This window comes from Xyrauchen texanus, chromosome 10 (genome assembly GCF_025860055.1).
Source record: "Xyrauchen texanus isolate HMW12.3.18 chromosome 10, RBS_HiC_50CHRs, whole genome shotgun sequence".
In the NCBI taxonomy this organism is placed as follows: domain Eukaryota; kingdom Metazoa; phylum Chordata; class Actinopteri; order Cypriniformes; family Catostomidae; genus Xyrauchen; species Xyrauchen texanus.
In genome coordinates, this window is record NC_068285.1 from 12,896,210 (window position 1) to 12,912,228 (window position 16,019).

The following is a 16,019-nucleotide window of genomic DNA, read 5'->3' on the forward strand; positions in this document are numbered from 1 at the left end:
TAGGGCCGGCTGTGGCTCAGGTGGTAGAGCGGATCGCTACCAATCACAGGGTTGGTGGTTTGATTCCTGGCCCACACGACTCCACATGCCGAAGTGTCCTTGGGCAAGACACTGAACCCCAAGTTGCTCCCAATGGCAGGCTAGTGCCTTGCATGGCAGCTCTGTCGCCATTGGTGGTGAGTGTGAATGAGATGCTGTGTAAAGCACTTTGGTAACCTCTTAAGGTTAAAAAAAGCGCTATATAAGTGCAGACCATTTACCAATGTCAAATATGATTAATTATGCTGTGAAATGTGTATTTAAGGATGCAAAATATTTCATGATATACAATAAAGATGTAATCATTTATGGTTATTTATCTTATCCTTAGGCTTTGTAAGTGTTACTTTATACTAGGGCTGTCCAATATATCGCATTTATTAAAATATCACAATTTAAAGAGCATCAAAACAACATTTCTTATTGAGTATTGTGATAAAATGGACAATTCGAAAGCTGAAACTAAAATTGTGTTTCTCCAAAAACTACTTCTGACTTTTGATGGGAGTGCTTCACATTTGTGGATATGCAGCTAATGGTAAAACGGTATATATTATACGCAGTCTATATTTACATTTATGCATTTGGCAGATGCTTTTATCCAAAGTGACTTACAGTGCACTTATTACAGGGACAATCCCCCCGGAGCAACCTGGAGTTAAGTGCCTTGCTCAAGGACAAAATGGTGGTGGCTGTGGGGATCGAACCAGCGACCTTCTGATTAGCAGTTATGTGCTTTAGCGCACTACGCCACCACCACCAATATTATTCCAATATTCTGCACGCTCCGATGACGTCAACATAGGATTATTGCATTGCATATAAATGTTACATTATTCAGATAGTTATCGCATATCAGATTTTTCCTCCATATCATGCAGCCAAACTTTATACATTTAAAGGGTTTCTATTCACCTGTTGTAAAGTAGCTATATGAGGAATATTGTTTTGATTCCAGTTTCATGAATAAACTTTTACATTTAAACATTTCTGTGTCTTCTCCATTCATGTCTAATACTTCAATTTATTGGTGGTGGCGTAGTGGCTAAAGCACAGGGCTGTTAATCAGAAGGTTGCTGGTTCGAACCCCACAGCCACCACCATTGTGTCCTTGAGCAAGGCACTTAACTCCAGGTTGCTCTGGGGAATTGTCCCTGTAATAATTGCACTGTAAGTCGCTTTGGATAAAAGCGTCTGCCAAATGCATAAATGTAAATGTAAATGTATTAAGATTTATTAATACAAATTCTTACACTATTTTAAGCCATAATATGAATAACTAGGACTATAATAGACTCCAAAAAATCCATTATGAGGGCATCTTTTGGCCCCACATTTTGAGGGCATTTTTGGTGGCATTTTTTAGCCCTGATCTCCCCTAAATCTTACCCCGTTTGACATTCAAATTTTCACATACCTGCGTCTTGCGGATTCGCAAATCTGCAGACGATCTGTTCAAGCCCTCCTCCTGCTCGATACTTTGTTCGATTGCTGAAAAACAGGGAAATAAACTGTTTTAGAACATTTCTTCAGTCTTCCTACAAAATCCACGTTTATGAATATACTGTAAGCATGAGAAATATGACCTACTCAGCACACGCTAAATATTGACATATCATTTAGCAGCTGTCAAAGCATGGTTACCAGGTTTCAACAGTTACTAAGGTTGCAAAGCAAGTACCACGTGATCAAATTGGCTGATGACACCAAAGTAATTGCTGTTCCAATGAAAGTGCATACGCTCAAGTGTCAGACAAAGTGGTCCCAGTTGTAATGACAAGTTCTTAATCTCAGAAGGGCAGTAGATCTCACTGTCCACTTGAGAAGACAATGGTATTCACACTCTATTCACTTGTGATGGAGGAGTGTGAACCAGGCAGGAAGAGCCTAGAGATGAACTAGATATCAGTCTGACCATCGGTCAGTGTGTTTTGTGCAGTTATAATTGAGCTACAGTGGGTTATTGCGTTGCCAAGCAACACTCTTCATCTTTCTGTCCAAGTGTACATGACGCAAAGTGTAAGTTAAGTCATATACGTTGGTGTAAATGCACATTGCATTTGCCATGTCAACTCAGTCCTTTCAGAGCAAGCGCACAACGCCAAGGCTAACTGTCCAATTAACGCGTATACACATGCTCGACGAAGCCGAGCTATGATTGCATTATCGAAATCTTTCTGTTCTGACTTAAAAATTGGACTGGTATAGTTTTAGCTGGACTGAAGCATTTACAGGACATGTTGAAAATGTCAAATCGAACTTTAAAAGTACATGTTGCACCAGACATTGCGACAAATAAGTGCGGTGTACTGAAAGTGACACAGGTCGCCGTTAACTAGTCATCGAAAAAGTAGTGGACTAGACACACTTATATTTTCTTTCGGCCACTTGATTCGGTTCAGGGGTCTCAGAGCAGTATGCTAGAATACGTCCCTTATAATGTGCTTTGCACTGTAAATGCACTTTATTTTCTAAATCTCGTAATTCCAAATATATTTGGCTGTTCGATAGAAAACAAATGACTCGCAAATACACAGAGACGCAGTTTGTGTATAGGAAATGTCCTGCTTTTGTAGCCATCGACGAAGCAAAACTGACCCAAAGTATTGACTATTACTAATATTCAACTACTCAACCCGCCCCGATGAATGATAATATTATCTATGAGGTTAGCCAATCATAACATAGGTGATTTATATATAGCTTAAAGGTCTTAAAGGTACGGTTGCATAGGCTGTTTAACTGTAAGGGTCAGAGAGATGGTCAAAAATATTCAATTAAATTATGAATTATTGTAGATTAAAACTCATTTAGAATTTTAGACTATTAGTTACTGAAAATGTTGAGTGCAACTTTGAACCCATATGTCGTTTCTAGGGTGACTTTCACGTCAAATGCGATTAGTCACACCCTTCACTTGTATAGGATTTTCAATCGCACAACTCCCTTTGCATTTTAATCATAGATTGTGTCTAAATTGGCTTTGCCTGCTTGATGAATTGAACAGAGCTGAACTTTTATATTTCTCTCACACCAAATTCAAAGAGTAAAATGTAATTTAAGAACATCTACTCTCTCATATCAGGTTTAAGGTGACATTTTCACTGCCACATTATTAGATCAATTCTCGAATGAGCATTATTTTTTTTTCAAAACAATATGTTAAAATCTCTGAACATTTAGTTTCTTGTTCACATCAGATTAGAATTTCTTATTGATTTAAGGCAATTGCACGTGTTTTGGCACATGTGTGCAAAAGAGTAAGTATAATTGACTACAGTGTGCACAATGACAACGCTCATGACTTGCTGATCAAAACTGATGAGTTGATTCTCAGTGAAATTGTCAAACTCTTCACAGCCTCTAAACGTTATTTCATCTTGTGAGCCATCACATGCAACATTTTCAAAATCTGTCAGACATGGATGTACATGTAGCTATATTCCATAAATATCTATGACATGGAACGTTTGTGATGTCTGCTAAATCTCTGGCCAGACCAACAAGAGCAACAGGATGTCCACCAAGAAGATGGGAACTTGTAGTGTTATGTACTGTGAGGAGGAACAATGTTATTATTTACTTTGTTCCCTTTTCTCCCAATTTGGAATGCCCAATTCCCACTACTTACTAGGTCCTCGTGGTGGCGCGGTTACTCACCTCGATTCAGGTGGCAGAGGACAAGTCTCAGTTGCCTCCGCTTCTGAGACCGTCAATCCGTGCATTTTATCACGTGGCTTGTTGTGCATGACACCGCGGAGACCCCCAGCATGTGGAGACTCATGTTACTCTCCGTGATCCACGCACAACTTACCACGCACTCTACTGAGAGCGAGAACTACTAAACGTGACCACGAGGAGGTTACCCCATGTGACTCTACCCTCACTAGCAACCGGGCCAATTTGGTTGCTTAGGAGACCTGGCTGGAGTCACTCAGCACACCCTGGATTCAAACTCGCGAAATGTGCATATACATTTTCTGTGCACTACAGTATTGTACAGTATTGACTTTCCTCAGTGCACTTTTACCTGCTGTTGAAATCAGTATCTTAAAAAGCTCAGCATGATACACAATCGCATTCAGCTAGACAAAACTGACATTCTTGTATAATACAGTAAGCGGTCAGTGTCAACCCATTTCCAGGCTTGACTGCCATTGTGAAAAAACATCTAAACATTTTGACCAGTACTGCTCACACGATGACAAAAAAACTGGCATTGGCCAATTTACTGACACAATTAATAGGTTTTGAAGCATGAATTAAAGGTTTTGAGTGAGTTATTACATTTTGCAAACATGCAAGTGAGTTGTGATGTCTCATAAAACAGTTGTGACAATCGCACTTACAGTTTAGAGAATGTTAAGAATGTTACAAAAAATGTGCCAAAGCGATTGAGAAAAACTGTTAACATAAATATTCAACATATAATAAATATTGTTGCATTTGTAATTGTGTTAGTAATTGTTTTTTTGTACCTTTTAATTTAGAGCGCACTTTATTGGCTGTCTTCTTAATGTCAGCTGTGAGGTCCTCCAACTCCTGCTTGGTCTCTGTTGAACAAAAATATAAAAGAATACAAAAGATAAGGCTTATAAAACAGATAATGTTTTATGTTAAAGAGCACTGGTTGCATATCTTCAGTATAAAAGGGAACAACACATGGTCAACCGTATACACATTACTGTATAAACTGAACGTGTGCTACATTAACTCCTCATTAGCCTGCTGGTGTAATTGAAATAAGTCAAAAACAGGAAACTTTCATAGACATCTGAGTGGTTATGCAGTCAATCAGATAAAACTTATAGTTTTAACATGAATAATATGTAAAGCAGATAGACAGGCAGACAGACAGACAGATGATATATATATATATATATATATATATATATATATATATAGATAGAGACAGACAGACAGACAGATGATAGATAGATAGACAAACAGACAGACAGTCAGACAGACGATGATAGATAGACAGACAGACAGACAGACAGATGATACATAGATAGACAGACAATAAATTATAGATAGATAGACAGACAGACAGATAGACATAAATATGATAGACAGACAGACAGACGATGATAGACAGATGATGATAGATAGACAGACAGACAGATAGACAGACATATGATAGATAGACAGACTGACAGACAGATGATAGATAGACAGACAGACAGACAGACAGCTAGATAGATAGACAGATGATAGATAGACAGATAGATGGACAGACAGACAGATAGATAGACAGATGATAGATAAACAGACAGACAGACAGACAGACAGATAGATTGACAGACAGACAGACAGATAGATGATAGATAGACAGACAGACAGATAGATAGACAGATAGATGATAGACAGACAGACAGATAGACAGACAGATAGATAGACAGACAGACAGATAGATAGATTGACAGACAGACAGAAAGACAGACGGACGGATAGACAGACAGACAGACAGATAGATAGATAGATAGATAGACAGACAGACAGACAGACAGACAGACAGACAGACAGATAGCATGCTATATAAAGTTCTCATCAAAAAAATAAACTAAAATAGTCTTCTGGTGTTAAACGGTGGATGTGTACATATTGAGGCTGCAGGCTGCAGTCATAAGTTGATTGATAGTTACTGCAGTGCCATTCACTCCCAGGACACCAGCTCAGCCTTTTCAACTCTCCACCTACACACTCCCTTTCCCTCTGACTAATCCAATCCCTCACTACTTTCTCTCATTTCTCCAGCCATGAAAGTTTGATGACCATGACATTTCTTCATCTCTACGAGTATTAAAACCAAAGTTGCTATATCACCAGGGAGCGATCATGCATTTAATAAGAAGTATAATAGAATAATGCACTTACAAATTCAAGTGGAGATTGGGTGAAATATCTGTGAACAATTGTTGACTGAAATATTAGTCTCAAGTTTTGTCTGCAAGTTAAAGACCACGAAACAAATCCCTTAACAAGCATGTATTTCTTTCCTGTTTTGACATATTTCCTATTGAATCAGAACGTTGCAGCAGGATGAACAGTATTAGACGGCTCTGCCATTTTTTTCTTTTAATAGGAAAAAGGCATAACAAATAGTGAATAACTTTCCGTTTATGCCACAACTTACATCTTGCTATTGCGAGTCAGAAGTAGGTGGAATTAGGGGACATTCTCATTCTAGAGAGCATTGTATTAGACAAAACTTTGGATATGCCCATAAATGTCCTCAATGTTTTTATTCCATTTTCTTGGACTACATTTTGAATGTGTACATCTGCTAAAAGATACTTTCAGAAAAAATGTTCACCTCCCAAGCCACTCCAATGGACCCTTTTCACACTTCCGGGTTTTGGAAAGTGGAAGTAAACTATAGCAGGATAAACTTAGATAGCGGTGAATGGGAGCGAATGGGAGACAATGTCAAATATAGTTTATGCTTACCCATTTGCTCCAACATCAAAAAAGAAAAAAACACTATTATGTCTCCACAACTGTATTAGAAACCTCATTAGCCGGGGCGGCTGTGGCTCAGGTGGTAGAGTGGGTTGGCTGCAAATCACAGGGTTGGTGGTTCAATTCCCAGCCCACATGACTCCACATGCCAAAGTGTCCTTGGACACTGAACCCCAAGTTGCTCCCAATGGCAGTCTAGTGCCTTGCATGGCAGCTCTGCCACCATTGGTGTATGAGTATGAGTATGAGTATGAGTATGAGTATGAGTGTGTGTGTGTGAATGGGTGATTGTGATACAGTGTAAAGTGCTTTGGTAACCTCTAAGGTTAAAAAAGGTGCTATATAAGTGCAGACCATTTACCATGTTATAAATTTACACTAAAAAATTAAAAAGTTGCAAATATAAAAAAGTTAGAAATGTGGAAATGTGTCATCACAGTCTGTGAAAAGTGTTCATTTCAGTTTCATGGACTTTAAGTTATCAGTTAACAGTTATCGACTAGGGCTGGGCAATATGTCCAAAATATTTTAGCGATAATTGCATTAATAAATAACACGGTAACCGATTACATCGTCAACACACCAAAAAACTTAAACTAAATGAAAAAAGCAATAAAATGATAAAAAAAATGTTAAGTGATAAAAAAAATCTTATTTAACCACCTCCCCAAATCCAAACATTTACCATCTCCAACGGCTCCATTTGCCATCACGCAAGCATCCGTCAATGATAACAGGTGGAAAATTACCAATAGGCTACAGATTAAGAACTAAAAACAATGATAAATGTAAAGACAATGATAATCAAAATAAATAAGCCTAATAAATCCCCTTGTGTTCCCAAAATAATGCTGCCAAATGTGTGTTCTTATCGAGTTTGTGTTTCGTTTCGGTAATAGCCTACATTTAATGCTGCCAAAAGAGAAGAAAATTATAATCGATTTTAGGTTCAAGGTGAACGTGTCTTGTATTACTTTATGATTTATTCACTTTCGTCTTTGTTTCTTTAATACAAAGATATATATTACTGAACATGCAGAGTTGCGTTCACAATGCACGCTAACCGTGTGGAAATAAAGTAAACTAAACTCACAGCACCTCCTGAGATAATCAGAGGTCATTTGCAGCATTCTCATTGATGACATTATTCCTGCAAACAGTTTTGGGATGAGTGAAAAATCTCTACATGTGCTTGTTCCATAAGACACAAGAACTGTTCCAGCTTGCACTGCACGCCTCTAAACAAACATCAGACAGAAGCAGTAGCTATGTTTCCATCCAAGTTGTGAATTTAATTTATGCAAAATATCGGAATATCGCAAAAACGATGTGCAGATAAAGCTGCGTTTCCATCCCTTGAGTATCGTCACTTCCGGGGAAATTGTAGTGACTGTGTGATTATTTTATTAATGAAATATTCAACTGTTTAGGACGTGCAGACAAAACACTTTAATAACTCGTTTCATGACTGGAGATGACAGCGTGTCACACAGTTCTATCGGGAAGACACGCAGGCTTGAGTGAAGTTTGAGATGCCATTTATTTGATAAATGTAAAACAGGAAGTAATGTCTCTCTCTTTGGCGTAGGCCCCGTCCGGTGGTCTAAGGGAGTTGTACCCGGAACCGTCATGTCCTGCTGGAGATAGGAGGCAGGGGCGAGGAGCCTACCCCCCTGCGGGACAGGGCTCAACTGGTGGTGGTGGGGAGGTGGAGGTTGCCGTGTTAGCACACTGAAACAGCAATGTGATAGATTATGAGCAGACTTATAAAGCAATGGCTTACATGCGATTGGCTGGGAGTTACCCAGCTAATGGTGCGATGATGTACAGCTGCTAGTTTTCCCGCTGCGCTTCCATTTCTGGGAGCACTATGTGTGTGTGTGTGCATTCCTCCATCATGACTTTGCGGTGTGGATCTATAAGATATTCTTTAAAAGTATCAACTAACCTGCTCTTTGGGAAAATGTGCAATTTTGTGTTTAACCTATTTGCTTTGCAAACTCAATGCAGGCTTTGGATTTTTAGGACACTTGTATTTCAGAATGACCAGGGCAACAATTCATTGGCGACGATCGGTCCGCAGGTTCATCCAGTTGTGAATGAATTATTCAGTCACATGATGTTTTTGATGTGCATCTTGTATTCCTGTTAAATTCAATAGGGGTTAATTTGGTAAATATAAAAATAATAATAATGATAAACAATGACAGCAAATGGTATAAAAAAGCATTTCAAATGTTACGTTTATCTGTTTTGTCACTCTAAACATGCTCTATACACTGAAAGTGCTGTAGTCAGGGTGTGGCTATCGATTTAACAAAAGTGTAATTTATCCTGTCACTGAGTTAGCATCCTAATATTTGCACACTGATTCACTGTCGTTGTGCTCACGGCCAGCTATATTCTGTACCGCTCTTTGCTGTTGTATGAAAACAAGCCATTGTCTCATGTCAGCTCTTTTTGCTCATGTGGTCGAGAGATCGATTTTAGCTACAGAGGGTTCCTTGTCACACCCAGTATTGAACACGACAGCTATAAGCAGCACTTAAACAGCTAATAAATATGATTTATTTGTATCCATGTGCAGCTGCCACGTATGGCTGAAGTACTTCTAGTCTGTACCTGTGTGACCTGTTCAAAAACACGTTTTAGGACACAATATTTTTAACTGGAATACTGATAAAACTTAAAGTAAAGGAAAGTCACTGGTTGAAGCAGCAGTTTGTATGATCCAGTAAGATTGCATCAACTTAGGCATTGGTATATTAACATATATGTATCACATATAGTATGGCTATATTGTATGATATACCATATCATATTTTAACTACATATAGGTGTTGCTGTAGTGTTCATTCAAGATATTTTCTCTTTTTTGACTAAACTTTGTTGAGCGCGTTTACATGCTCAAACTTGCACCAATTATGCTCAATAAGCCGACAACCTGTGTGGCCATGTACATGTCTTAAAAGTCTTTTCTTTATTGGGAAGCATCATAAATTGTTAAGCATAAACCGATTGGTACACAGATGCCATTGCATGTAAACACCATTACCAGCATTCTTACCGGGTTATCCAGTGCGCGCAAGTGTTGTGCGCATGCCTGTTTACGCTTTTATCTCAAAAACAGAGAATAATCATATGATTTTAAAGGGACAGTTCACCCAAAAATTTAAATTCTCTCATCATTTAATCAACCTACATGCCATCCCAGAAATTAATGACTTTCTTCTGCAGAACACAAAAAAATATTTTTAGAAGAATATTTCAGCTCTGTAGGTCCTTACAATGCAAGTGAATGGGTGCCAAAATATGAAGCTCCAAAATCCACATAAGGGCAACATAAATGTAATCCAGACGACCATGGTAGTTAAATCCATGTCTTCTGAAGCGATATGATATAATATTTAATTCCTTTTTCCTTCTCTTTCACTTTCTCCTTTTGTTTTTGGTGATTCACAGTCTTCATGCATATCGCCCCCTACTGGGCAGGGAGAAGAATTTATGATAAAAAAGGACTTAAATATTGATCTGTTTCTCATCCACACCTATCATATTGTGTCTGAACACATGGATTTAACCACTGGAGTCACTTTTATGCTGCATTTATGTGGATTTTGGAGCTTCAAAATCTTGGCACCCATTCACTTGCATTGTGAGGAACTACAGAGCTGAAATATTCTTCTAAAAATCTTAATTTGTGCTCTGCAGAAGAAAGAGGGTCATACACATCTGGGATACCAGGAGGGTGAGTAAATGATGAGAGAATTTTCAGTTTTGGGTGAACTATCCCTTTAAGTCTCATTATGTAATTGCGGTTTCTTGTGTTGTCTGATTTTTTGAATAAACCGATTTTTGATAGTTACAAGCATATTGCTGTGCATGTAAATGCACACAGTATCCTGAATAATCCTGAAATCTTACATAGCCTAAAGTGTATGTTGATATCTAAATGAAGAGATATGCAATTTCTACAGCTTTAAATGTTATTTTTGGCCACATCCAATTAACAGCAAATACACATGCAAATTTGAGAATGAACACTTATAGCAACACTTATATGTGATACAAAAAATGAACAAAAAACATAAAGAACCAGTGAGGAATGGCACCGTCAAAATGCTAAAAGCCCTTAGTTAAGAAAACGAAAAAAAAAAAAAAGAGATGATTTTTACTTGCTAACGTCAATCACCTGCAGGGCAACATAAGGGTTCTCATTTTAGTCTATGCTGTAATTTTGATGGCCAATTTAGTCATTTAAGCTGATTGGGTGAATTTCTTTAATGAACTAGAGCAAAGAGGTAACCATTAGTCACCCGGCGAGTCAACAGAGGTTTCGTTTCTTGCTCAAGGTCACAACTGCAGCCTTTAGAATTGAAAAGGGAGAGATTTAAAGATGTTCTTTTCTTTTTTGCTCATCTTGCAACAAAATGTCTTTTTTCCACATGCATTGCAGAAGTTTAACTTGTTACAGCAGCATAAATGTAATAGATTAAGAAAACTAAAACCTCAGCAAAATGTTGATCTAAAGGAAATGCCTCAGCTTTGGTGGCAGAGCACTGAAAAAAGTGGGAACCTGTATTTGTTACAGTAAATTTGTCGGGTAAATATAGTCAGATTCAATATATTTTTTTATTCAAATAAAACTAGTTAATTTAGATGTTACCACATGAAGCACATTTTCTTTAGGTTACATCAGAATTAGTTTTTTGCAGTGTAGCTTAAAGTGAACATGACAACTGACCATATTTCATTTGTATTCATTGTTTCTGGTCCTATTGTGCACAAGTCATCTGTGTGAATTATTCCAAACATAACAAATGTCTTAAAAATACTATTTTATCAAAATGCAACCTGCCCCACCTCTGAAATAACTTTCCTTTTAAGGTGACATCATGGATCATAGCCCCTCCTCTCCAGCCACCAGGCTTCATTCTGGCATGTAACGCCCCTTTTAAAAATCCAATCAATTCCCTGTGGATAAAATCAAATTCTGCCCTCCTTTTTCTCTCGTTATATATATCCTTTTGCACCCTAAAATGCATCAGATTGCAGAAGTAAAATTATTTGCGAATGACCTATCGTGTTGACTGTAATGGAGTACCCGGGCTGCTAACATGTTGTGGTTTACCCTCAATGAGCAGTGACCTGAAACTGAAGCGTTACTGCGATCAAAATAATACTAAATCACTTGGGGGTAAGGGGGGGGGGATGGGATTACACTCCAAATACGGATACAAAGCAGCTAATGCAAAGGTTGCAAGTAAAGATGACACATGAACTTGGTGGGCCAAGCAACTAAGATCATATACCTGCAGTTGAATACTTGTGCAAGGGAATTCTGAAGCACTTTTCAATAAAAGGCAGCTGCTAAATTACAAATGATAGCACATAGTCCATCGTTGCCTTCTTGTATTTATTCCTTTGACTAAATTCAGAGGCTTAAGTAGGAAGAGAAATGGTCCTTGGCAATAAGTCTTGAATGGTTTTACAATATGCAATATGTATGCATAAAAAAACAAGCACAATAAATAACAAAAACACAGTTTCTACACACAAACACACAACATGATCTGCAACCGGAGGAGACTAATACGAGGAGAACAACTACAAGTAGGACGCTTAAAGACATTTAAGGGTAGTTCACCCAAAAAGGACAATTCTGTCATCATTTACTTACCCTTATGTTGTTCTATTGTGATTAAACCATGACTGAATTTGCTTTTTTGGGTGGACTGTCCCTTTAAAGACCCCATTAAATCGAAATTGGAGTTTTATGGCGTATATGGTCCATGCATGTCTTGACACCTTATGATTGGGTACTCTGAAAGTTGCAAGAAGTTTAACTTAAATTTACACTTTAAGACCAACTTATGGGCGTATCCTTTTTTGTCCAATGAAATGTTCTCTAGAATGAGAGTGTCCCACCCCCTAACACGACCAGCCAATGACTAGCAATAGAAAGCTTAGCAAATCATGGCTCACGACTGTGGCGTAAACTTAAGGCAATTGGCTATTTAATAAAAGGGGCGAGCCATTTGATGTCTATGGGGTCTTTAAATATGCTCTCCTCGTTTTCTCTTCAAGTATCTGGTTTACACTGACAGAGATATTGAGACAGACACTCAACTTTAACAGGTTTCCTTGGACGATTCCTTCATGCAGCATGATGAAAACAGACAGGGGAAAGCAAAAGAAAGAATAGAAAGAAAATGTTCTTCCATAAGCATGCAACAACTTAAAACAAGGAAACCATGCTTTGAAAATAAAGTGAACGACATGCAGTCAAATGTACAGGATAAAACCGTAACTGAACCGAAACAAAAGTGTCAGACACAAGAAGACTATTAAAGATTCATCCATAGCCGTGGAGTCATTTTTGACCTAAGCAGGGGCAGTCTGAGGGCACGCTTCCATAACACACAAGAGAAGTGATATCTGAATACTGGCATTGTGACTGTAATTACGTCAGCTTGGAAATCAACTCAATTAAGTCAAGAGGAAAGTTGAGAAGTTTTCCTGGCCTTTCACCCTTATATGGGGAGTCTTTATGCCCACATATTATTTAAATGTCATTTCTGACCCTTACAAAAAGCATTGCTGCGGCACCATGGTAGTGATAGTATCAGATGGTAATACCATTGTATTTTGATGTCTCCCATAGGCACTGAGTGATTACCATATTGTAATACCAAATGATATCGACTCTTCTTATGAGGTTTTATTTAACTTAGGATGCGACCTTAGAAGCCGTTCACACCAAAAGCATTTTTGCATCTGTCTGCGCTGTTTTCCTATTATTTTCCTATGTAAACATGTGCTAGACAGATGTCTTTGACCTACAGACAGCATGTCAACTTAAAAAGAACTTCAACTGTTAAAATTGTGTCTCAAGACACCTGCGTTTGGCTCCCCTTTTCTCGCCAGTATGGAATGCCCAATTCCCAATGCGCTCTTAAGTCCTCGTGGTGGCGCATTGGCCTCAATCCGGGTGGCGGAGGATGAATCTCAGTTGCCTCCGCGTCTGAGACCGTCAATCCGTGCATTTTATCACGTGGCTTGTTGAGCGCGTTACCGCGGAGACATAGCGCATGTGGAGGCTTCACTCTATTCTCCGCGGCATCCACGCAGAATTCACCACACGCCCCACCGAGAGCGAGAACCACATTATAGCGACCACGAGGAGGTTAACCCATGTGACTCTACCCTCCCTAGCAACCGGGCCAATTTGGTTGCTTAGGAGACATGGCTGGAGTCAATCAGCACGCCCTGGATTCGAACTCTTGACTCCAGGGGTGGTAGTCAGAGTCAATACTCGCTGAGCTAACCAGGCCCCGCATTTGGCTCTATTAAATAATGGCCCCTGTTATGCTTCATTCCTGAATGTTTCACGCACCCATCTTTGTCATCGGATAAAAGAGGAACAAAGAAAAAGAAAGGAGCTGTTCTCACCGAACGCACTCTTGCGCTATAATAAAAGCTGCAGCGCTACAAATAGAACAGAACGCAGATGCCTCAAGATGCATTTTTAATACTTACATTTATTTTACCGTAAACACATTTTCCTTATTGCAATTTGTGTTTTTACAATCCAGCTGCATATGTCAGATCCAATCAGATAAGCACCCGAGAGTAAATGAGGTTGTCTGTCTTGTATTACAATCATTTCAATGCATCGTCCATTACAATAGTCATAGCTCATGATCGATCTGTTCTATTTGTGCACAACGTAGCCTGTGAAACCCATTTATAAATCATCAACAAATATTAAATATCCATGATGAAACCTATGTTCAGTGGCCCGCAAGAACCCTGAAATTCCCTATAAAATGTTGTCTTCCAATACGATCCTGGCATTCGGTGTGAACAGCCCCAGAGAAGGCAGTTACCTACAGTATGTAGGCAGTAGTCAGCAAGGCAGCTCACTAGGTTTTGGAACAGAGCCATAAACTATTTCATGACTTGAAACTTCCCTTAAACAGCATGATGATTATTTATCCGCCAAATGCACAAAAGTAAAAATGTAAATGTACCTCTCAAATATAACTAATGGAAAAATAACAGGTTCAATGTAACATTTCTCCACAATTAAATACCATTTTAGCCTTACTGTTTTAACAGTTGACTTGCTGCAAATGAACAATTATAAGAACAAGTTGCTCCATTAAAATGACCTCACTCATTAGTCACAGAAAATAGAGTAATGATCTTGAACACTCATTTGCTGTAAGATTGTTGCTGGGGAAAGCTGAGGTGTTTTAGCAACATTTGAGGACTGAAGAAACAGAAGCACTATACGTGTAGATGCAGTGTGTGTTGGTGCACGATGAGGTGTGTGGGTTGGGTCTAACACACACTTGGAACTATGTGGCAGCAGCAGTGGCTTTTATAGTGTGGGAGGCGCAAATGCAACATGTTCAACATTAATGCAATAACACACACAGGAATAATATACAGTGGACCAAAAAGGAACAGTCCAGGTTCAATCAAGTTGAGCTCAATCGACAGCATTTGTGGCATAATATTGATTACCACAAAACATTATTTAGAATAATGGAATATTCTAATGTTAGAACAACATGTGTGTTAATGTGTAATAATAATGTAACGATATAAACAACTTTACAGCTCAATAATACATACGAGTTTTTACAGAATAATTAATGTAAGTGCTTTTATAAAATTATAAGCTTCACATTTCTGCATTCAAACCCTCCAAAAATTCACTTCGATTGTAAGTGTCACACTGAAACCTTTTTTAAAAAAAAGAAAAGGAGGCACGAGTTGAAATACATTTTTGTGGTAATCAATATTGTGCCACAAAAGCTGTCGATTGAGCTTAACTTGTACTGGACCTGTAATGTTTGGGCCACTGTATATTATTCCTGTGTACTTTATTGCTTTTAATGTTGAAATGTGGGTGGAGGTGATCGCAAATGTAACAATTTGTCATCTTGCTCTGAGATATAGTTATGCATGCACAAATGTGTATGTGTGTGTATCTGTGTGTGTGTATCTGTGTGTATGTGTGTGTGTATCTGTGTGTATGTGTATCTGTGTATGTGTATCTGTGTGTTTGTGTGTGTGTGTATCTATGTGTATGTGTATCTGTGCGTTTGTGTGTGTGTGTGTGTATGTATGTGTGTGTGTATGTGTGTGTGTGTATCTGTGTGTATGTGTATCTGTGTGTATGTGTATCTGTGTGTATGTGTTTGTGTGTATCTGTGTGTATGTGTATCTGTGTGTATGTGTATCTGTGTGTTTGTGTGTGTGTGTGTGTATCTATGTGTATGTGTACCTGTGCGTTTGTGTGTGTGTGTGTGTATCTGTGTGTATGTGTATCTGTGAGTTTGTGTGTGTGTGTGTGTGTGTATCTATGTGTATGTGTATCTGTGTGTCTGTGTGTGTATGTGTGTGTGTGTGTATGTATGTGTGTGTGTGTATCTGTGTGTATGTGTATCTGTGTGTGTATCTGTGTGTGTGTGTGTGTTTGTATCTGTGTGTATGTGTATCTGTGT

General features: G+C 38.5%; 1 protein-coding gene across 1 annotated transcript in view; it reads right to left on the reverse strand.

Annotated features, from left to right (window-relative positions):
• The window catches only part of stx1b (syntaxin 1B), a 71,944-nt gene that overhangs the window by 11,138 nt on the left and 44,787 nt on the right, over nt 1–16,019 (reverse strand). The window contains exons 4-5 of the mRNA XM_052136602.1: nt 4,518–4,592; nt 1,457–1,530 (exon numbers count right to left, since the gene is read on the reverse strand). Of these exons, the coding sequence (XP_051992562.1) occupies nt 1,457–1,530; nt 4,518–4,592 (149 nt within the window). The remainder of the gene's footprint in view (nt 1–1,456; nt 1,531–4,517; nt 4,593–16,019) is intronic.